Here is a 22637-nt window from a genome sequence, read left to right as displayed (position 1 = left end):
ATGAATAAACAATCTTTTGTTATCAGCCCCTTTCACTAAATTCCCAGCAGTGCGCCCTTTGTAGAAGAACCCAGCTGAGCCCTCCACAAGCGGTGCTCGTTCAAAATAAACATCTCGCCATCGCGCCCGAAACAAAAGTTGGCTGCTCCGCCCTCCAAGAGAATCTTCCCTAGTAAAACACCGCCCGGCGACCAAATGTTGACTCCGTCGCCGCATCCGCTGTAAACGTTGCCGTAGACATCGCATTTTATACCATCGGGGATGCCGGTGTCCGCCATAGCGAACAGGCGCCTGTTGGTGAGGAACGGCTGGCCGGAGTAGTTGACAAGATCGAATGCATAGCTGGGAACGGAGTCAGGAATAGCATATATATGTGTGTGTGTGTGTCTTACATGTGCGAAGCGCGAAACTCATCAGTTGTCCCGTCCCCGTGGATCCAGTCTGTATCTGTGATGTAGACTATTTTCTCGTCGGGGCTGAAGCAGATGCCGTTTGGTCGCCCGAAGCCGTCTGCCACTGCACGAACCGCGTTCCGGTCCGGATCGAATCGGTACACCTGGCACGGCAGCCTGGGTTTTGGGCGGATGCCTTGTTCGAAGCCGTAGATTGGATCTGTGAACCAAATCGAGCCGTCTGAGTGAACGACTACATCGTTTAGCGAGTTGAAATCCCGGCCGTAGAAGGAGCTGAGCATGAGATGCGACTTGTACGGCGGCTTCGACTCCATAAAGGCCAGGCCGCCTGGACCACCTTGGTTTCCCTGAGCACAGAAGAGTATGCCGTCCTTGTAGTTGACACCGCCGTTGGCCATGGGAACCTGGTCTGGGTGGATTTCCTGACACTGGACGCTGTCGTCGCCATTCTTGGGAAGCTGGACGCGGGTGATTTGAATACGGCGGTTTTTGGTCTTGGGATCCGTGAACTGGTTGCTGGTGATGAACAGGGAGTTGTCTTCCTGAATGAAGACGCCGGCTTCGTGCGCAAATGGGTATTCGGCGTGTTCATGCAGCAGGTCTAGGGTTGGCGATGATCCAAAGAGGTCTTTGACAAGCTCGTCAAAGACGACGAATGCCGAAGGATACGCCGCCATTGCTGATTCGATCGGATTGACTGGGTCAAATGTTACAGATATAGAAATTAGCACAAGGCAAGGACGTTGGGAATTGAAACCGTCTATTTACGTAGTCAAAGCATGCAAACAGCATCATACGACGTCGCCTGAAAGCCGATAGCCCCATGTGAGACAAAGGGAAGGTGGGCTGTGGTGGGGCAGCGGCAACTCGGCTTTCTGTCCGCCTCATTTGCCGCATGCATTGATGAGGGCAATTGAGACGGGCAGAGGACATGGATTGTATGGCCCAGAAACATTCAGATGGGTGTGCCCTTGTATTATTAAACCGGGGCGCTGGCTGTGTCACCATGTAGTCTAAATACTGGACACTGCTTATTGACTGGCAATCTACTCCGTATTTGCTGTCTTCATTGTTTATACGAACAACCACTTTCAAGCCTCAGATGGTGACTGCGTTGCATCCTCCTATAATTCAATGTTCTCTTCAACACTATAGCTATAATTGACATCTCACAGCAGGTTGATTAGCCATATCGAACCTCCCCCGCCCCCTCCCTAAACCAGTCGTCTTGAGCCAACATTTCATTAGCCGACGCGAAATTCATGATGATGCTCTTGGTTGTCGTGTAGTCGTGATAGGCATCTATTCCATTCTCGCTGCCCACGCCGCTAGATTTCGAAGCGCCGCCCCATGGACTACTCGGGTCGTTCCGATGATGTGTGTTGACCCAAACAATCCCCGAGCTCACTTGCTTGGAAACGCGAAAGGCCTGGCTCAGATCCTGTGTCCACAAGGCAGCCCCCAGTCCGAATTCACTATCATTTGCGAGAAGAACTCCCTCCTCCTCGTTATCAAACCCGACCACGACAATGACGGGTCCAAAGGCTTCTTCTCGCCATATCCTGGCCTCGGTGACGCTCTTCCCAGCAGCACAGGTAATCACCGTCGGCGGATAGAAGTATCCCTTTGCAAAATCGATGCCATCCAGCTCAGAAGTCCCAGTCATTCTCTGACCACCGCAAAGAACTTGACCAGTTCCCTCACTGAGACATTCATCCACCAGAGCTTCAACTTTCTGAAGCTGCCGAAGTGAAATGAGAGGTCCCATGGTGGACCTTTCGTTGAGCGGCGAACCCATATTCCGCAAAATATAGTCGCATTTGCGCTGCAACTTCTCCAGGAGAGTGGGCAGCACACTGTTCTGAACGATAATCCTAGTGGCGGCGACGCACGTCTGACCAGTGGCAATAAAGGAGGCAAATGCAATCCCGTTCACCGCCGCGTCGATGTTGGCCTGTTCAAAGACGACCAGAGGGGCCTTGCCGCCCAGCTCCGCCGTATAACGAGCGAGGTTTCCTCCAACAATGGACCCGATGGCCTGCCCAGCACTCGTGCCGCCGGTGACGTCGACTTTTCTCACCAGCGCGTGGCTGACGAGGGCCTTTCCCGTCACCGCTCCGTATCCCGGCAGGATGTTGACCACCCCGTCTGGAACACCCGCCGCCTTGAACATCTGCCCAAGAAGCAGGCTCGTCATGGGCGTCAATTCGCTAGGCTTCAGGACGATGCTGTTGCCCGCGGCGAGAGCTGGCGCAAGCTTCTTGACCGCAATGAGCATAGGGTGGTTGAAGGGCGTGATCTGCACGACGACACCTAGGGGCACTCTTTCCAGCCAGTTGTGCAATTTGCCCGCGGTGGGTAGAACAGGCAGCTCTTCGGTGAGTAGCACGCTGGCGTAGTACTTGAACCAGCGAAGCAGGGAGGGTATCTGGGCCTTCATTTCGCGGATGGCGCGACCGGTCTGCTTCACTTCCAGGCGGATCAGTTTTGGAAGGTCTCGCCACATGATTTCGGCGATATTTCCGAGAACACGGGCGCGATCATGTCGCGACGCGTTCGACCATACCCCCGATTTGAAAACTTGATGTGCGTTTTCAACAGCCGAATCTACATCTTGTTGGTTGGCGGCGTCACTTCTAAGTATGCCATGACATGATTAGCAAATATAACCCGAATGAGGAGTCGAAGTACGTACTGCGCAATTATTTCACCGGTAGCGGGATCCTCGATGGGTATACTATCATGAGGTTAAAACTTAATACATGTGTATTTTGAGATGGAACTGGTTGAAGCAAGCTAGGTGTCGTACCGCTCACCATGTCCATCAACCTCTCGACCGTTTATCCAGAGACGGCACCGGCTGGTCATTTCTATCCAGTGTAGAGTATCAAGACGCTAAAAAATTGTTTCATGAGTGAATAACCCAGACGCTGTCTTTGGTAAGATGCGGATGAGTGAGCGGGATCCGAGATGAAACGCGGGGAGGAAATGCGGACTGCATCGATCTATCTTAAGCCACATCCGGGCGGGACAAGATCCAGCATCCTGCAGTTAGTGTCCGGCTTCAGCCCGTGTCTGTGGAGATTTTAGCACGGCTCACACGGAGTAAGTGAGTGATTGAATGAGCAGGAACAAAACAGTCATGTTGGTCATTATTGACAAGATACTAACAAGACACTGCTTGCCGTGGAGAAGGAGTCAGACAGCAGTAGTGAAAATCAATGAAGAAAATCCGCATACATGACTCACCCTCAGTCTGAACGTGTTGAGGCCAGAATTTCCAAGTCGCTGCTGCACTTTCCTATGCAGGGCATGGCACATCGTAGGCAAGTCTGGCAGCGTCGTGGAGAGACGTGCGCAACTAGAACAAAAATAGCACACGACCGCAATTAAACCAACTTGTGAAGTGGCAAGACCCCGGAGAGCAATAAGTTCTGCCGTGGTGAAGCATAGAGGCGTAACAGATCTACCGTCTCATGGAGGGTCGTCCGCCTTTGGTTTAATCTGCGATAGGCCCTGGGAGTAAAAGATATCGAATAGTAGGCATCTCATCAATATTTCACTGATGACAATAACCCATGCTAAACCCGAGAACTTGTCAACGCAAATAAATATAGCCGCGTTTATATACCATAGTCCTATGTCGACTAATCCATGTTGTTTGTTACGAAGAACAGGATCCAAAATGACAACCTCAGTCTTTACTTTCCGACTTCTATGCTACTACGTCCGCAACTGAACGCCATACTGGGCCCAAAAAGAGCATCTCTTGTTCAGCCGGTCTCCAAAGGGTTCCATCTCCGTCCTCCCGCCGGTCTGGAAGACAAGCCGGTCCTGTGCACCGCCTGACCAGGCCTTCCACTCGGCCACCTTGACCTCGGGGTCGCCGCCCTGATTCGGGTCATAGTATTGGATGAAATTTGTCCAGTATTTCTGGATCGCCGGCGACGCCGGGTAGTTGATGCCGCCCTTCTTGTAGCTCTCTGGCGGACTTGGGGCATATTCTGGTCCTAGGATGGCATCAAACTCGGACGTATGAGGAACTCCAAGGCCGGCCTTCATTTGTGCCTCGTCTTCCACATTCCACCTATAAGCAAACGAGTTTGTAATTCCGGCGTTGGCTAGAGCAGATGTCATGGCCAGTGCTGGGCACATATACCGCACCTCTTGGTACGTATTACTGGCTTGTCTCCAATAGCAGCCCAGCTTGGGGCACGTCTTACTCGGATTGGGGTACATCTTGTTCATCTTCTCCAGAAGACGCAGCGTTAGGAACGGGTAGTTGTCCAGCATGAACGAATTACTCTCCGCGAGAGTCGACGCGTTTCTGGGAGCAAATTTTGTCCCGCCATTGGTATCGTCGCCAAATATAGACGGGACCTTGATGAAGCGACCGTCTTGAATCAATCGGTACGTGTAGTCCGTCAGGTACTCGCCATCAAGGCAGGGCACGTACAAGTAATTGGGCGGATTCGCAGCCCCCGGCAGCGGAATGTTGAAATTCTGCTCCTGCAGCTCGCGCGCCGTCTTGTTGCGCAGACAGGACAGGCTGTCGGCGCCCACGCATCCCAGTCTCGTGGCAAAGTGGCGATACAAGTACTGCGACTCGGCCACGGTCAAGGTTGTTGCGAAGGAGGGCGATTCCGCCGTCACGGCGTGAAAGTATCCTCTGTCCGTACCATTGCGCGCGGTGAGGTGAATTACCACGCTCTCAGCGCCCGCCGACGACCCCCCCAGCGTAACATGATTTGGGTTCCCTCCGAATTTGGAGATGTGCTTTTGCACCCACTGCATGACTTTTTCCTGGTCGCGGAGTCCGTTGTTGGGCGCGATGTCTTTCCCATCGGTAAGAAATCCGTACGGACCGACACGATAGTTGAAGCTGACAACCACGATATTGTGGCCGCTGGCTTGTATGAGCCCCGAGGCATTGATGTTGGCGTTGGAGTTGAGGTTGAACCCGCCTCCTTGGATGTATAGGAAAACAGGCAACGAGCCAGGTTTCGCCCGGGACGGGGACTGCACATTGACAAAGAGACAATCCTCCGATGTAGTATTTTCGGTTGGGGAATGGCCAGTTGCGAGGCAGTATTTGCCGTGCTTTTCATATAGTTAGCCACCGTGTTGCATGTCTGGATGCTGTTGCGAGGAATTGTAACCACAGCGCTGTTCAGGATGTATAATGTCTCGCAGTTGAATCTTGTTCCTCTTCGAACACGGCGGTTCCAACATACCTGGTCAGCCATCACGACTCCATTCGTGTGTAGCGGATCTTGAGGCGGCTTAAATCTCAAGTCTCCCACCGGCGGAGCTGCATATCTCATCCCGAGCCATTGTGTTATGCCATTCGACAAGGCGACACCTCTATATTCGCTGTACAAAAGGTCGACCACTGTGGACAATTTGGCAGAAACTTCTAACACCAGCAGTGCTGAAGAAAAAACAAGCCACAAGTGCAACATGACTGAAAAGCAACTTCACTGTCTCATCTCTACTAAGTAAACGATCTCCCCTTATAAGAACTCAGGGGAGGTTCATTACACGTAAGAGCACAGATTTCACTGAACAGCAAGAATGGCAAATGGCGATGAAACTAAAGAGGGAACCACCTCCTCATATAATACCCCCAAGCCGGGATTTGCACGGCCCAAACCTCGCACATGCATCATACATATGTAGGCGAGCCCCCGCCCTCCGCCCTCCGCCCAAGAGGATGAGCGCAGGACGAGAGGAAAGTTGGCGCTAACAGACTATGGGCCTCTAGTTAAACAATGACCGGCTTGTCAGACAAACGGGGAATAGGGATGTCGGCTTTCGGCACCGGCGTACGCCACCACATCAAGCCTGGGAATTTGCCAAGCAGGAGGGTATCCCGGTGGATATGTGAAATATTTATTGTCGCCATTTAAGCTTGGTTGACAAAGTGAGATGGATTTGAAACCTGCCCATTCTGTTCCGTTCATCATTCGACGTATACGGAGTAATAAAGCGGCTCAACTTCGACTTGACCAATAGCCCTCACAACAAGAGACCTTGGGCACCGGAACATCCACCATGTGGTGACATCCAAAAGAGGGTGATGGAATGTCTGTTGTTGTGCCGGGATCTTCCCAAGGGTCCGGGCAACCCTTCTCCCACCATGCGTCCCAAAGGGGCAATTTTACGTGCCGAGCACTTGAGCCTGGAGCTAACACTGGAGCGCTTGTCGATGCTGGGCTCCCAGTAAAGGTTTGATCAAATACCCCTGCTTTGAGTCTCAGATTTGGCGTGGCATCGCTGTTGTGGCGTAGAGATGGACAAAGACTAGGTACGTCGCTGCTCGGCTCTCAAGATGTGAGAAGCCAGAGCTTGATCTTAACCATTAAAACGTTTGAGTTGGAGCTGCGTATAGTACCAAGTAGCCGTGGTAGAAATGATGGCTAGAATCCGAATGTCTGAAACAAGAAAGTAAATCAGAGTCGAGAACCCGTACGTGGTCTTAGATTCTGTGGCATCAACTGGACAACGGATCAGAGCGCCTCATAATACCAGGTGCAATGGCTGCCAGATTTCTCTTGGGAAGGCGCGGGGAGCATTTTGGCATATTCCTCCTTTAGAATTTGATCAAGAAAGACATCAAATCTCTTGCAGGTCGATAAAAGAACTAGCCAAACTTTGCCTCGGCTTGCAAGCCATTCAAATACGGGGGGTCCCATTTCAACCAAGACGCCGGTGAAACTTCTATGATTTTGGTAACGACCGGATTTGTCCGACACGATTCAGACATCGAGCACTTGACCACCAGGATGGAGACGCGGTACTGTTTTGGCCTTCATCGCTCTACCCGTCGCCGCCTCGATCAGATCATCTGCTTGTCGGCACCTAGTATAGCGTAGGAGAGCTGACCATGACTCCCGCCACGGAACGGGCAGCTAAAATAGTTGGTGCAACTCGTATACCTTTTCCTTTCAATGCGACAACTTGTCTCGGGCACCCGGGATCTCAACGCCAATTTTGACGTATAACGAATCGTATCCGCCACCGAATGCTTCTTGAATCGAAGTCTCGCGGCCCAGAACGCATCTTCGTACTTGGCCTACTGGCCGACCGGTCGGGTGCAGGAGGAAAGTCTTCCAAACCTGCGCCTCAACAATGCCACCATGTCCAGAACGCTGGAGTGCGGCAGAGAGGGCGTCTTTGGAGACAAGGACATGATTTTGCGGGTGATTCTCATACGGTCCCCAAATATATCGTGATCTGGCAAAGGTGCAAACCGTGTTCGTGTGCTATTCCCCCGAGGCTGTGAGGAGATAGTACTAACCGTTGTATAGGTGCAGTTCCTCGACAAGACCCAAGGCTATGCCTCGGATATACTCTCTCTTGATTAAGTTGCCTCTTTGCGATGAATTCTTGACGGGATATTACAGCGAAAGCGCACGGCCATTGGCGATGATCCCGCATGGATCCCGCATTATGTTGACGGACCATTTTTGTCCGTCAGAATCGTGTAATAGTGAGGAATCAACTCGGGATGAGTCGACAACTGTTGGGTCCCAAGGGGTCTTTATATAAGCCCCTGTGACGATGTAATAGAAAGCATCTTTGAAAGAGCGGTGTCTGCGCTACACGCCCATGTGGACGAGCCGGAGTATTTCGCCACCACGTGAGAAACAAAAGGCCCGGGCACCACAACTACCAGGATTGCCTCGGATGTCCAGTTCGCTTTTACGATTTAGTAGACACTACATGCTTCCAATTTGCAATATCTGTAGAGTGATGGACTTGTGCACGAGGAAACCCCATTCGAGTGTTGATTTAGCCATATGAGTATGTTTCCCCTAATTACAAAGTATCCCTCCAACGGCTTACACAAACTTCACATGGCCAAAGTAGGGAGTAATGTGAAAGCTCGCTTTGTTGGGGACACTCCACGCGCCAAGTTCTTGATCAGGATACGTCTGCGGGCTGACAACGGTTCGGAAGAAGTTCATCCTCCACTGTGTACCCTTTGCCTGGCCTTTGTCGACATTGAACAAGCCCAGGGGAATCTTGACATCGCTCACCCACAACTGATTCGGCTTGTCGAGCTCGGTCACAGCGCTAAACCCGTCGGCAGGAGGGTCCGACACGAAGAAGTGGTCAAAGGGGGCGCCATCGGCGCGAACTTTGGACGGGTTGTACACAAAGGCTTGGTAGGTGACGTTGTTGGGGTTCACTTCGAACTCAAAGTAAGTCTGCGGGTTGTCCGTGCCCTTGTATATAAAGGCCTCCATGACCTCGTACTCCCAGATGTCGGCATTGGTGCCTTGGGACGAGTTAAAGTAGAAGTTGACCTCGTCGCGGGCGGTGAACTTGATGTCCAGGTGAGTGTCGGTATAGCAGAGGTCAACCTGGGTGCGAGGGAATGGTTTGAGGTCGGGGACAGTCTTGTCGTATTTGACTGTGCCGACGCCGCGAGAGCATGCTGGGACAGTGACAGAGGGGACTTTGGGGTCGCAGTTGGTTGGGGTGGCCAAGACGGAAGAGGCGAGAGCTGCAATCATGAGAAGACGGGCCATTTTCACGGTGGCGGGTGTACCTTGATCTCGATATATAGAGGGACTACGGAGTAGGCGACGTGGGTGTCAGAGTCGAAGAATCGATGGGAATGTCGGCAGCCTTTTATTCCAAGGCCGGGCTTCACGATTCGGCTTCCTGTGAAGCTGGGGTTACCGGAATGAACATTCCCAACCCCGCTCAGCAATTGGGGTAATATCAACAGGGATAAGATGCAGAACAGGTCCAGTTGACGACTACTTAGCTGCGAGAGGTTTTGTGAGAAGCTCCGGAGCCTGCTATTGTTTTGTTTTCCAGGCCGGGGTATGAGATTGAGCTTAGTACATCCCTTGAGGGTTGAGCAGACTGAAGGGATTGTGGGGTTGGGGTGGCTTGCTGTCCGATGTGACGTTACTTGAATGCAGTCAACAATTGCGTGCACTTCGGACATCTGCATGGGACCGGGGGAATGGCAATGAAGAAATCGGAGGAATACTTCGTAGAGGCACGTGAGTTATGTGGTGGCGACCACTTGGGAATTTGCACTCTGGCATTGCGTTGTAACCACGTCAATGTTTTGGGTTGAGATTTGCAGTTCAAAAAAAAAAAACATGGAAGGAAAAAGGAAACGTCTGCTGGTCGTGCGTACCGTCAAACAGAGGGAAGGAGCATTTCCAGTCGGGGTTGCCTGATTCGCCAGGACATGGGGATGAACGGTGCACGCAGCACAACCATCATGCCATGGCGACTCTTCTTTTTAATTGACTTCCTCGCCCTTTCATCCAACCGCCTACTCTGCTTGTGCCGCCTTTGCAGCCACCTCCAATGCCCTATCCACAGCCCCCTCCAACTCTCCTCTCCTCTCAATTCCCACACTCAAACGAACCAAATGCTCGACAACGCCAAACTCTGATGCCCATGCCAGCTCCGACGCATGCGCAAGTACCGTGTACGGACAACACAACGTAAAGTTGGTGCCAAGGCTTGGTCCCTTGGCCACGTCCAGTGCATCGTGAAAGGCCATGGCGGCTGAATCCTGGACGAATCGGATTGAAAGCAGATAGCCATATCCTGCTTGTGCCTGGTCCTGTCCGTCCTCGTCTTCCCTGGCTCGTGGTCGTCTACGTCGGTAACCATCGTACAAATGTTGCGTTGCGCTGCCCCTGGGATAGAATACTCTGTCTACAACCGGGTGGTCTCTCAACTTGGCGGCTATCGCCTCGGCGTTTCCATTAGCAATGTGAACCCGCTCCGCAAAGTCCTTGCTGTTTTGGGCCATGACAAGCAAGTCGAGAGGAAAGTATGTGTCACTATATTGGCTTGTCAAGGTGCTGTGTAGGGCACGTTTGGACTTGGAGTTTGGGCAGATGGTCAAGCTGCCGCCCATGACGTTGCAGGCACCACTGAACATTTTGGTAAGGCTTGTGCAGAGTACGTCGCAAAAGGCGGCGAGGTCTAGGTTGACTGCTGTACCGACAGTGTCGTCCACGATGACGTGGAAGTTGAATCTCTGTGAGAGCTTATAGAGACGTTCGAGGTTGAGTGAGCCGAGGAGAGGGTTTCCTGGGAATTCGGTATATAAGGCATGTATTTCCATACCGTCCTGGAGGTCGTGCTCCAACTGGTCCATGTCTGCAGGGGACGCATGTCCGTAGAGGACACACTCGATTTGTTTGACTTTGCTGAGAACCTTGAACGTGTCTACGTATAGGAAGCTATCGTACTGGAGTGAGCCGTGTGGGCGCCTTAAGATATGCTTCTGGTGTTTCTCCGCTTACCCAAAAACAGCAACTCGAATTGAGTCGGATGAGCCTTTATACAACTCTTGAAGAGCAGACGCAGAGTGGGCTATTGCGGACATGCCACTTGGATATAAAAACACATCCTGTGTCTCAACCGTGCTTCTCTCTGAAGATAGCAATTCAGATATTCGATTCTTGATCTTGGTTGCGGCTTGTTTTGCATCGTCGAGCGGCAACTTGCCGTCTTGACGGATGCTTGCCACCACTTCACCAAGACAAGGCGCCCGTTCCAACCAATAAAGAGCATGCCGGCTCGTAACTCCAAAGCCGGTGTGTTGCCAGAACATCTTGGCTTCCTTGGACAGATCATGTGGGAACACTACGATACAGAGGCTCTGGAATGCCCCTGAAGTTGACTTGGCAACTCTCAAATGGATATTTTGCACTTCACCAGCAAAGTCCACTTGAAAAGCAAAGATTGCAAGCTTATTTGAAGGATTTGACTCAGCCCGCTGCAAGTAATCGCGACAAGAGGTGCCCAAACTTGCGTGTGGAAATAGCATAGCGGCAGCTGCCGCTGTCGACTCTTCCCCATATATCTCTCCGACTGAGCTCGCCACTGACTTACTCTTCATCAATAATTGCAGCAGCAATGTAGCGAGTCTTTCGATGAATGGATGAATATAGAATCTTGGGTATCCCGTCTTCAAATGTGCAAGGACCTGGGGATCTTTGGTCGCCCAACCCGTGGCATCTCGCCATTTCGGAAGGGACACGCTCACAGCCTGGCGTTGGGATTTCCGTCAGTAAATATCTTTCCAACTTTCGATATGGACTCACATGTATATCGGTTGGCGGTAGTCCTTGACCCAGCTCTGCAGTTTTTGGCTCTTGCGTCATGCTGATCTACATCAAACAATTAAACTGAAATATCGCGGGCAGCTTTCCATGGACGGGGACATCAACGACGGCCAAGCTACCCAATAGAGACAAGGGAAGCACTTGAAACGGCATTTCTTGGAAAAATTCAGAACTAAGCAAAAAAAAAAGCAGCATCATGTCCTTTGCCAAGGAGCAAAGGGCTCTGTACTGCCGCTTTCGGCTTACGCAGCGCAATCGGCGGCTCGCAGTTTATTGTCATTCGATGTGAAATACGATATGAAAGATAGACAAACACCCGATTTGACATGTCACACCTCATACGCCATCAATTCAACGCACAGCATCATTGCCGTATCACCTCCGTGTGTAACAAAGACCGATCTTGCCACCAGTGTATTATCTCGCGTTTCACATGGATGGCCGAAACGGACATGGTGCATTTTTTTTCGGGGTACACTGCATTATATTGTCTTTTATTCTACAAATCGATTACTGATGATGTGTGCTTCACAGACACTTGGGAATACGAGTTGACGTCGTGCAACTGCTCATCCAGGCCCAAACCGTCCTCGCTGCGTAATTCACCGTTGCAGCCCGGCCCAATCCCAAGTCCTTCCGGTGTGTTGTCTGCTCTCAATCTTGTTATTCCAATATTCGACGCCTGGCGTGGGGTTCTCAATGGACCAGTAGTCGTCTACTAGGAAGAATTTCTTTGCGGCCTGCTTCCTCATGGGCTTCTGGTTATGGTAAAGGGCACTTGCTCGTCGTCGCTCAGAATGCGAAGCACCACTGGCAGCGTGTACGTGGCGTGATTTTCGGCGAGATCAGACCGTATCTTTTCCAAGGTGACCTTTTCGTCATTGTCGGTGTTTTGTACGCGAACAAGCGCGCCACAAAGCTCGTTGGCCTCGTGGTCCGGCACCGCGACGATGTAGCCTTCTGATATATACGGGAGGTCATCCAGTGCGTGTTCGAGCGCCAATATGGGGATTCGGTACCCGTCAAAGAATATGTCTGGTTGTTTGTATTCGAATCAGTGGCAAGGATCAAAAAAACACGTCACGTCAGGGGGAGATATACATTCGTTGGAGGCTCGCCCGTCGTAGATCAACTCGCCGTCTTGCATGTGGCCAATGTCCCCGGATTCCAGGTATCCCTCGCTGTCAAAGGCCTTTTTGGTGGCGCCCTCGTCCCCGATGTAGCTTTTCGCGATTACGGGTGTTAGCCTTCTTTACGTGACCATGTATTTGAGATATATTCTAGACATACTGGGTCATTATTGTAGGGCTCTTGGCAAAGATGGCGCCGCTGTCTCCATTAGATAACTTGAGATGAATGCCTGGGAAAGGGGTTCCAATGGAGTACTTTGATGCTCACGTTCGATTAGACTCTGCGGTGGGATTCTTGATCGAGGGACAGAAGCTCAGACGCACCTTGATCTTGGAAAGTCCGTCATGTCCTGTCACCGTCCCGCCAAGCTCTGTAGATCCGTATTGCATCCCGATCGGTCTTCCGATGAGGTTTCGCCAGAAGTCCAGCATCGAGACCGAAGGCATGCCGCCGCCCTGCCACTGCGTCTTCAAATTTCGAATTCCTTGCACGTACAGCCTCTGCTCATCTTCGGGAAACTTGCAGATTCGATCCTGGTAGTCCTGCTTCATGCGCCGGAAAATGCCAGGACTGAAAGACATGTGGTCAATTCTGTGGCTTCTAAAGGCATCCCATATATCGGAAGCCGTGGCGCCGTACTTGAGAATGTACATGCGACGACGGATCAAGATGCTTTGCAGCATTGGATAGGCTCCTCCGATCCAGTGAGGCGGGCGGTCGCAGATGGTCGCGCTTCCCGGCTCGAGTGTGTCTTCAATTGGGGGCCATCTTCGCGGGAGAACCGCCCCCTTGGGTGGACCGGTGGTTCCCGACGTGAAGATGACGAATCCAGGGCCGCCGTCATCTAGTTCGATGGAGTGGTCGATGGTGATGGAGTTGCTGGCGACGGGTGGCGCATCGGTTGATACGCGAACGAGTCTGAAGTCGTAGTCGTGTTGTTGACTGTACTCCTTGGTTTGCTGTCCCTGGGCTACTCTGTCCTTGCCGAGAAGCAATACGCACGCCATTGATCTGGAGAGGAATGAGTGCGCTTCCTGTGGTAAGATGCCGGCCCCTATCGTGATGAATTGCATTAGTATCAAACTGGTGCGTGTTGGACCTTGCAAGACACTGTACCAAATGGCATGCATGCGCCGCCTAGAGCTCGCGTGGCAAAGAAGGCAACAATGAACTCGTATCCGGAGAGTCCAAGGAATCCTGCATACGGTGCAGCTTCACAGAGCATGCCGCGGCTGTCGAGACTCGACGCCGGAGCGGCTTTGCGAATTCTGTCGCGGGTTTCCAGGATATCCGCCAACACCTCGCCATAGGTCTTGTCTAGACCGTAGGCATCGTGTACTATAGGTTCCGCTGTAGAGTCGCTAACCTCGACGAGTTTGATGAGCACATCATCACGAGGGAAGCCCTGACACCAGTTTGGGTCCATGATGAGACTGTGCTCCGGAAACTATTGTTTTGGAACTCGACGCAAGTCTGTCTTGAATGACCCCCTTTAAAGTTTCTGAGTGGAATACTCCGTATATATAAGTCATAATGACAATTCATATTTTATCTTCGCCACCGTTGATGCCTTCCGAATCTGGTGCGCTTTACATATGCCCAATGTCTATGTACGTGGTTCGTTGTTTTGTGTCACGTTGGGAGAGGACCGACATTGCTGCAGCCATTTCACCCCATTAAAGTGTCACATTGCTTATCCGAGACTGCGTATTGGTGCCATAGTATTTCGCTACTGTGGCTTGGTTTGTTTTCCACCCAACTTGCCTGTAGCTTTCAGTTGTACAACCCTCAAACACGCCATTGTGATGTGTTACCCCTACAGTATCTGCTTCATACGTGGCCGGTTGACATTTCCATTACGCACTTGAGATGCAGGACTCCGAAAATGTCGACCGGACAACGGTCAGATCAAGACTGGGTGGGAGGTTGCATCGCGCGCTCTGGAACGAGGTTCACTCGCGGCCCTGTGAAGTTCTTCCGTCCATCTACGATCCATTGAAAAACAGATATTGTGATGATGATGGCAAATGCAACAATGCAGTAATCTGGAGTTGTGATTAGCACGACAGGGTCATGGTGTTTTGGCAGGCCACCTACTCATATTGCTCCCCGTTACAGGGAGTCCGGGGGGGAATAGAAACAATACCGTGGTGAGTGAAATATATGACAGTGAAATGCAGTCAGCGGTCCATCCGAACCACCGGGGCAGCTTCCACTTTCGGTCCGGCAGAGCATTGCGACCCTGAATGAAATTTACAGCAATGGGCATTGCATATGATAGATCAAGGGCAACAACGGATGCCGAGATGATGGCATTAAAGGCGCTGTATGACGTCAGTGGTTTTTTCAGTGTTCAGGGGGAAATAAAACACGTTGTACCTGGTTGAACCTAGAAATATCAGGCCAAATAGGATCACAATAACCGAGGTGAGGATCAGAGCGTTCAGGGGAAGTCCGAGTCTGGTATGAACCTTGGCGAAGAATTTCGAGGCAGGCAGACCACCGTCCCTGTGTTGCATCAGTCAAAAGGGGATATTTTTAACAGAAAGATTGTAGTTGGCTTGGGACTGGTCGCGCTCGTACCTTGCAAATGCAAAGATCATTCGGCTGCTAGTTGTCATTACACTGAGCGTTGCGAAGACAAGACACACCAGCGGCAGCCTCGCAAAGATTAGCACAAATCGGTGTCATGAAGGCTTGATGAAAACTTACATCAGCAAACATATGGCTCCGGCGTTGCTTTTTGTCGCATGAATCAAGATCTGAAGCAGCGGACCAGCGCTGGAGCTGATGACGTCGTCGATGTTCCCGGAGACGAACAACAAGACAATGAGGAAAATTGCGCCGGTGAATGTGCCGATTCCGACACAGACGACCATGATTTTGGGTCCCTCGGCAGCAGCATGGGGGATCTCTGGGTACACATGGTTAAAATGTCCGATGGGTATGGTTGCGCGACCGGTTAACACTTACCTTCAATCATGTGTGCGACCGCATCCTACGTCGTATTGCCGTCAGCCGACTCTCTTCGTTGCATACTGACAACGGGATACTAACAAAAGCAGTGACGCCAAGTCCGCCTTGGAGAAGCTACATCACATCAGCCCAAGAGGTCCAGTACACTGATGGAGGAAGACTACGAACACCGAGCAGCCAGGCAATACCATCAGGCCCTGTTCACCCATTAGTTGTTATTTATTTATTTGCGCGTTGAAATTGTTCATCCTGGGATGGTGTGTCGAAACTTACAGCCTGTTTGGTTGATGAAGTTGCAGAAAACAAAATAGGCCGAGTTAAAATCGGGCGACGCACATGCCAGGACAGTAATGGACACGATGACGAAGCCACCAATCGACCACATGAAGGCCCCGTGGTAAATAACAGGAAGCAGCGAGTTCATGGAAGCATTTATAACGAAGGACAGCAAGGTCAGTCCGATGTAAATCAGGAATTGGTGCCATCTTTGCGGGTCGTATGCCTGGATTCTAGTTAGGAGTTGATTTGGTGAGAGGATGTGAGCCATCTCAAACATGCCGGATGAAGAGCGGAAATGATTCCCACAATCAACTGACTGGACAATAAAGCGTTTGTAGCGACCAGGGCAATCTGGCACGGGATCCGTTAGGTTTTTCTTTTTAAAGAAGGAAGACGACGGCACCACAAGACATACCCATCCCGCGACGTTGATCCAGCCGGTGATCCAAGACAGTATAGGAACCCATTTAGGCCAAGATACTATTCACATGTTAAAAAAGGGAGGTAACGGCAACATCCTCTTTGCGGCTGACTGTTCGTACCGACTGAATTCTTGTTATACAACGTGACTCATGTAAATGCTTCGCCAACACAAGGTCTCAACTTACCAGCCACCCAATGATACTGTCCACCAGCCCTTTATTTTGCGTTTGAACAAATCAGCACTGTCCTAGACAACGTCACTGACAGGGGTTCAAATGTACTTACGTGGGATAGGCGGACAAAAACTCAGCCAAAGAGGCTGCAATGCACAAGTTGCATACTCCGGCCGTGACCAGGCCTGCATTGTGCGTGTCAGTACATGCCGAAAGGGAAACAATCCGAGTTTGTCGAGCAACGTCTCAAATTCGGGAACGGTGCCACCTACCCCAAATGATGCTCGTGCTTCCCCCGGACGTCAGACTGACCGAAAGACTTGCCGATAGGGCTGTCCACGACTACTCATAACTCGCCGTTAGGTTTGAGCTCCCGTGTCCATGGCTGGGGTTGGTTTCTGGAGGTGTCTACTGACGTTTAGCACGGCAAAGGCCAGACCCAGCATAGACCTGTATCGCACGGCTCGAGTCAGCTTGCGTCACGATTCACGACCAGGCCTCACAAGTACGTACAATGTAGAAAAGTTTCGCTGTAGTTCGGGCCGATGACCCATCGCCGCCAACTGGGTGTCGTCTTCGTGCTCGTACCCTTCCTTCATGGTCCTGTTTTTCATTATTCACGGTACTTTTCTTTTGTGGCGTTTCCAAGATGTCGGTTCAGAGACTGATGACGGCACCAAGCACAGTTTGAGTTGAGCAGTGGGAAACAAACGGAGAGATTCAAGACCCGTGTCCGCCACGTTTACTGAATTGCCGGCACGCGCGGAGAACCGAATGAGAGACATTTCGGGCGCCGTCCCGGCCCGTTCTTGTGATGCTGATAGTTGGGGATGAATATGCAGCCGGAGAGACGTAAGAGTGATGATCGATGTAACCCGACTCAACCAATGACCAAACCTATGGGCACCCTACTCCATTGAGATAGCACAGCCTCGAGACCCGAGATACGGGGGCTAGTTTGGCCAAGGAGAGTCTGGTCATCCGGGCTGTGATAAGCGAGTAGTACATATATACAGTCCTAAGTCTATGTACAACTATTGATGATGGCTGCGGGGAAGTGGGAATCATGCCGCTTCCCCTCAAAAGCCTATTAGTTCATGCCACACAGAATGGAGAAGCTAGTCCTGCAGATCCGGCCAAGTGGAGGTAACTGGGATCCGGCGAGGTTAAGTAGAGTTATGCGCGCGTTTGTCTAGCATGACAAGGTGCGGCGGCCGCCGGTGACCAGCCTAAGGGCCGAGTCGGCTCACATTGTCAAGAGTCAAGACCTAAGACACATGGCCTTGCATTGCAGCCAGATGACCACGGTTCCTATCTCTTGGCGTATGGCGTACGAAATGCATCGACTAGTAGTTAGTTACACAATGGCTGGGAAGAACCAATATTGCTGAGACACCCGACTCCCCCCGTCGGGAAGGGTTTCCAAAGACTAACCCAGTTCAACTTTTTGATATGCAGCCTAGGCCTGTCAACCATCGCCTTGCCCGATACGAGTTCCCTTCCAGTATTTGGTTTGTCCATGACCCGGGTTTCCAGGAAGAGCCGGTACAACACAGCAAGGACATGGGTGTTTTAGCAGGGAAAGAAGATAGCCGTTCGAATGTGCCGGAGCATTTTGTACATGCCGATCGCCGCAAATATACAAAAGGACGCTGATTGCGTTCATCTGTCTAGTTTAGCCGAACTCGCCTGCTCCATGTCTCCATCTTGTGCGCGTCAAGATGCATCTACAACATTCCACCGCACTTTTTGCCATTGCGGCGGTTGCCATTCCGTCGGCTCATGCTCATGTTGCTAAATCTGCTCCCAAGGATGCGACTTGCAGAAAAACCAGCGTTGCCATCTTGTAAGTCGACCATGACTTGTGACGAGCCATCGTTAACACACATTCAGGGGCGGCGGTATGGCGGGCATAACCGCCGCAGTATGTCGAAAGCCCTCGCTCCATGCCAAACAACAAAAAAGACTAACACATTAACACCAGCAAGCACTCTCAAATAACTCCATCACCGACTTCGTCATCATAGAGTACAATGACCGAGTTGGCGGCCGTGCTACACAGACCAACTTTGGCAAAAAGGAGGATGGCTCACCTTATGTGGTTGAGCTGGGACCAAACTGGGTGTGTGTCTATCATGACGGTCTTTCCCGCGGTTACCATCGAGACTAATAAACTTGAAATCAGATTCAGGGTCTTGGCCGTCCAGGTGGCCCAGGTACGTGGTCAACCCTTTCAGCTTTGATAACAAGATAGTAACCCGAGACGTAGAGAACCCTATCTGGACCTTGGTAAGGACCACTTGATCACGCAAAAAACGTAATGCGGTGTTTCCCTATCCATTATCAGCTAACGCCCAGCCCCAGGCCAAAAAGTACAACCTGAAGAACACCTTCTCCGACTATACTTCCATGTTGACCTACGATGAAACTGGCTACACTGATTACAGCGACATACTTGACGAATATGACGAAGCGTGGACCAAAGCATCCGTAAGGGCCGGCCGTATGCTCGCAGAGAATGCTCAAGACGAAACCACCCGCGCCGGTCTTGCCATGGCTGGATGGAACCCGAAGCACACCGATATGAAGCGCCAGGCAGTTGAGTGGTGGAACTGGGGTGCGTACCAGCATTTTCCCATTGTCATAAACCAGCTGAAGAAGCTGACTTGCTGCTCCAAATAGATTGGGACGCCGCGTTGACTCCAGAAGAGTCGTCTCTGATATTCGGTGCTGCCAGTGACAACCTCACTTTCCACCAGTTCAGCGACCACAACAACCTCGTCATTGACCCCCGGGGCTACAGGCACATCATTGAAGAGGAGTCAAACACATTTCTCAACAAGAACGACAACCGGCTGCTTCTCAAGACCCAAATCACGAATGTCACCTACTCGGACGACGGCGTCACCATCCACAACAGCGACGGTTCATGCATCTCGGCCGCCTACGCCATCTGCACTTTCTCCCTTGGCGTTCTCCAAAACAACGCCGTCGCCTTTGAGCCGCAGCTCCCTGAGTGGAAACGGGTCGCCATTCAAAAGTTCAGCATGGGCACCTACACCAAGATCTTCATGCAGTTCAACGAGACCTTCTGGCCCACGGACTCGCAGTACTTCCTGTACGCGTCTCCCACGACGCGCGGATACTACCCCGTGTGGCAGTCTCTCTCGACCGAGGGCTTCATGCCCGGCTCCAACATCATCTTTGCCACCGTCACCGAGGAGGGGTCCTACAGAGTGGAACAGCAGACGGACGAGCAGACCAAGGACGAGGCGCTCGAGGTTCTGCGGCAAATGTTCCCCAACGTCACGGTTCCCGAGCCGCTGGCCTTTATGTATCCTCGCTGGACAAAGGCGCCGTGGTGCTTTGGCAGCTACTCCAACTGGCCCATCGGCACCACCCTCGAGATGCACCAGAACCTGCGGGCAAACACGGGCCGGTTGTGGTTCGCAGGCGAGGCCACCAGCGCCGAGAATTTTGGATTCCTACATGGCGCCTGGTTTGAGGGAATGGAGGCTGGATCCCAAGTTGCCGCCTTGTTGAAGGGTGAATGTGCCCACGTATACAACGGCGCCGAGTGCGGCGGCAGGGTTCATTATGAGACGCTTCGCGGAACCTCGCCCTTGGAGAACTACAACGTTCTCAATGGCTGGGCGTCCAGCAGCTTCTAGACGAGCCGGGAGGGGGAGTCAATGGTTGTAAATAGCCACAGGTACATACGAGTAGTGGCAGTAGTACTGACACTGTACAGTCAGTCGCTACACGAGCCATCAAAGGGGTGAATAATGGTCGGTGGTGTCATTGGCAAAGGCAATACCACTGTTTATAGTTGCGTCTCCCTCGAAGTGACTTGATGCGCTTTCAAGACTTGTCTGCCGAGTTCATTGATGGTAAAGAAAGGCTACGTGTAGAGGTGAGGATTGCAAAATCATGCTCTATTCCGATGTTCTTGATTGCTCCAAGAAGCAGACAGGAGAAAGAAGAAAGTGCGGATGGGTTTTCATCCGAACGCGAGTCTGTTTGCCATCACGCGATCACGTGACCATCAACAGAGGGCAACATTGTCCCGAGTCTTCCCATCTTGTCGCAATCAGATTATTACTTCAATAGCCCCCTATCGGTGCCGGCAACAATCAGCAGTCGTTCCCGTTGAATTCATCAGCAGCAGTTGAAAGTCTCTTCCGCTTGATTTCGGTCAAAATATCCTAAAAGTACACATGGCGGCAGTGTCATCACTGTCGTGCATGTCGACGCTTTATCCTCCCGCCGCAACCACCAGGCAGCTTGCTTTTGAGGAGAAATCAAAACATTAATATTTGCATCTAGCTCTATATGACGTTTGACCTGGAGGATGTACATCCGTCTTGAAAATTCTGACCAACCAAGATGGCCGTCACTGCCCGTCAGCAAGGACGAACATTGTTCCTTCACACACCGATAATCTGACCTGAGGGTTCCGGTCTACCCGAACAGGAATGCTTCAAGCCAGCACCTTTACCATTTATCAATATAATGAGGCTGCCCAGTCCCGAGACCATTGCAAACTTCTTCTCGAACAAAGGGGGTAGAAAGAAAACATGACACTTTCTAGCCGGCGCAGCGGAACACGGAACCATGCAGCATCAAAAGCCACCACCTCACTACGTCGCCACGATCTCGACAACCTGCGCACCTTTCTAACTGGCCTTGTCATCGTGCATCACACAGCCGTCACATATGGAGCACCAGGAAGGGCTCCGTTCCGGTCAGCCGTGACAAGACTTGCGTTCCCCGGGGCGGATATCCCTCCAACCATCGCGGCCGCCTTCAATCAATCGTTTTTCATGGGCCTCTTCTTCTGGATATCCGGACGTGTCTCGGCACAGTCCCTTGAGCGGATAGACCAGGACCCATGCCGAACCCGGTGGGCATTTATAAAGAGCAAGTCCTTGAGGTTGGGCCTGGTTGCTGTTCTGTACACACTAGTCGTCCAGCCAGCGAGCCATCTAGTCGCGCTGGAGGAACCGTCACTTTCTTCCATTTCTGCCCGGCTGGCAGAGTACTTTTCAACGATGCGTGGTATTCGAGGCCCGACGTGGTATACTGTCAACTTGCTCATCATGGATAGTGTAACCGCCCTGATGGCACCGAGGGCGGAAACAAGGGCCATGCGTAACGAGAAGGAGGAGAATCACACTGCCGGAAATGACGACCACCAAAGCCCTCCTTCTTGGTATGTCTGGCTTGCCAGGTACGGGTGGATCGGCGCTGCGGCGCTCAGCTTCCTTGCGCGTCTTTACTACCCCCTTGGTGCGAATCTCAAAATCATAGCTCTCCAACCAGCCTATGCCTCTCAATACATTTTGGCATATACCATGGGACACGCGTCGTGGAAGTATGGCACTTCCTTCATGGGGGGGGTTGCGTTGGGCAAGACGAGTGGAAAGGACGTAGCTGCGGCCTCGGACGGTAAATCTGACAACTCGTCGCTTTCCGTTGTTGCCGCAGCACTAGTATCCCTAGGTACACTGCCCGTTGTCTGGATACCATATCTATTTCAAGATGCGGGTAGAAATCGGATGGCGCAGTCCGTGACTGATATCCGTGGTGGATGGAACGTTGCGGCTTTCCTCTACGCCCTCTGGAACGAGCTTTCATTTATAATCGTTTGCCCGGCACTGCTTACATATTTCGCAGCATGGCACAACAGACCCGCAAAGTCTAGCTTATTCCAGGCCAGGTACTCTTACGGCGCGTTCCTCATGCACACGCTTGTCAACACCGTTTCGGAGGTGGTGTTTGATCGACTCTTGTGGTGTGACGACTGCAAATCCGTTTCACTGGTTTCTCATTCTCTGTGGCGGTGGTTGGCACCTTCTGCCATGACCATTGTTGTCGGAGCTGTCAATGTCTACTGCTCATTTGGGGTCGCAAAGTTGTTGTTGGATATGTTTCCGACTTTGCGTCGGGTCATCTAAAGTGGCTCTCAGAGTTCCATCTCGAAATCCGTCTTTACAGTGGCTGTGGGTTTCTCGATTTACTGTATTCCTTTTTCAACGCATCGGGATCTAGGACGATAGAGCCTTGATAAGTTGCTTTGTCTAATGGTTTGGTTTGGTGTATGTTTGTTATGCCCGTGCATCATA

At 51.7% G+C, this 22637-nt stretch overlaps 10 protein-coding genes across 10 annotated transcripts; 3 read left to right on the top strand and 7 right to left on the bottom strand.

Moving 5' to 3' along the window:
• Positions 1-35: 35 nt before the first annotated feature.
• gnl_0 (Gluconolactonase) lies at positions 36-1090 on the bottom strand (the record flags this gene model as incomplete). Its single annotated transcript, XM_014689410.1, has 2 exons — positions 36-342; positions 393-1090. The coding sequence occupies 2 exons, from the start codon at positions 1088-1090 to the stop codon at positions 36-38; spliced, it is 1005 nt and encodes a 334-aa protein (XP_014544896.1).
• A 506-nt stretch (positions 1091-1596) lies between these two features.
• On the bottom strand, positions 1597-3281 carry tgnC ((Z)-2-((N-methylformamido)methylene)-5-hydroxybutyrolactone dehydrogenase; the record flags this gene model as incomplete). Its single annotated transcript, XM_014689409.2, has 3 exons — positions 1597-3049; positions 3109-3150; positions 3223-3281. 3 exons carry the CDS (start codon positions 3279-3281, stop codon positions 1597-1599), a joined length of 1554 nt encoding a protein of 517 aa, XP_014544895.2.
• An 855-nt stretch (positions 3282-4136) lies between these two features.
• Positions 4137-5659, bottom strand: BCHE_0 (Cholinesterase; the record flags this gene model as incomplete). The annotated part of the gene is made up of 2 exons (XM_014689408.1): positions 4137-5513; positions 5648-5659. 2 exons carry the CDS (start codon positions 5657-5659, stop codon positions 4137-4139), a joined length of 1389 nt encoding a protein of 462 aa, XP_014544894.1.
• A 1893-nt stretch (positions 5660-7552) lies between these two features.
• On the top strand, positions 7553-7780 carry G6M90_00g047770 (uncharacterized protein; the record flags this gene model as incomplete). The annotated part of the gene is made up of 2 exons (XM_066130435.1): positions 7553-7615; positions 7724-7780. 2 exons carry the CDS (start codon positions 7553-7555, stop codon positions 7778-7780), a joined length of 120 nt encoding a protein of 39 aa, XP_065986404.1.
• Positions 7781-8257: 477 nt separating this feature from the next.
• On the bottom strand, positions 8258-8950 carry G6M90_00g047760 (uncharacterized protein; the record flags this gene model as incomplete). Its single annotated transcript, XM_014689407.1, has 1 exon — positions 8258-8950. One exon carries the CDS (start codon positions 8948-8950, stop codon positions 8258-8260), a length of 693 nt encoding a protein of 230 aa, XP_014544893.1.
• Positions 8951-9717: 767 nt separating this feature from the next.
• On the bottom strand, positions 9718-11569 carry met-7_1 (Cystathionine gamma-synthase; the record flags this gene model as incomplete). Its single annotated transcript, XM_014689406.1, has 3 exons — positions 9718-10642; positions 10706-11454; positions 11510-11569. The coding sequence occupies 3 exons, from the start codon at positions 11567-11569 to the stop codon at positions 9718-9720; spliced, it is 1734 nt and encodes a 577-aa protein (XP_014544892.1).
• A 709-nt stretch (positions 11570-12278) lies between these two features.
• AAE13 (Malonate--CoA ligase) lies at positions 12279-14087 on the bottom strand (the record flags this gene model as incomplete). Its single annotated transcript, XM_066130434.1, has 5 exons — positions 12279-12565; positions 12632-12753; positions 12821-12859; positions 12929-13715; positions 13778-14087. The coding sequence occupies 5 exons, from the start codon at positions 14085-14087 to the stop codon at positions 12279-12281; spliced, it is 1545 nt and encodes a 514-aa protein (XP_065986611.1).
• Positions 14088-14569: 482 nt separating this feature from the next.
• On the bottom strand, positions 14570-17111 carry G6M90_00g047730 (uncharacterized protein; the record flags this gene model as incomplete). Its single annotated transcript, XM_066130433.1, has 16 exons — positions 14570-14706; positions 14759-14985; positions 15041-15169; positions 15245-15322; positions 15374-15575; positions 15635-15659; positions 15719-15751; positions 15806-15834; positions 15911-16139; positions 16223-16267; positions 16332-16396; positions 16525-16553; positions 16625-16697; positions 16785-16854; positions 16929-16962; positions 17026-17111. The coding sequence occupies 16 exons, from the start codon at positions 17109-17111 to the stop codon at positions 14570-14572; spliced, it is 1491 nt and encodes a 496-aa protein (XP_065986436.1).
• Positions 17112-18233: 1122 nt separating this feature from the next.
• MPAO1 (Polyamine oxidase 1) lies at positions 18234-20183 on the top strand (the record flags this gene model as incomplete). The annotated part of the gene is made up of 7 exons (XM_014689403.1): positions 18234-18358; positions 18406-18436; positions 18497-18634; positions 18698-18728; positions 18782-18801; positions 18877-19129; positions 19195-20183. 7 exons carry the CDS (start codon positions 18234-18236, stop codon positions 20181-20183), a joined length of 1587 nt encoding a protein of 528 aa, XP_014544889.1.
• Positions 20184-21089: 906 nt separating this feature from the next.
• Positions 21090-22469, top strand: G6M90_00g047710 (uncharacterized protein; the record flags this gene model as incomplete). The annotated part of the gene is made up of 1 exon (XM_014689402.1): positions 21090-22469. The coding sequence occupies one exon, from the start codon at positions 21090-21092 to the stop codon at positions 22467-22469; it is 1380 nt and encodes a 459-aa protein (XP_014544888.1).
• Between the last annotated feature and the right edge of the window lie 168 nt (positions 22470-22637).

The sequence above is a fragment of the Metarhizium brunneum genome, chromosome 2, assembly GCF_013426205.1.
Source record: "Metarhizium brunneum chromosome 2, complete sequence".
Taxonomy (NCBI): Eukaryota; Fungi; Ascomycota; class Sordariomycetes; order Hypocreales; family Clavicipitaceae; genus Metarhizium; species Metarhizium brunneum.
Note: the sequence above shows the minus strand (reverse complement) of the source record. Positions and strands in the feature narration are given on the sequence as shown.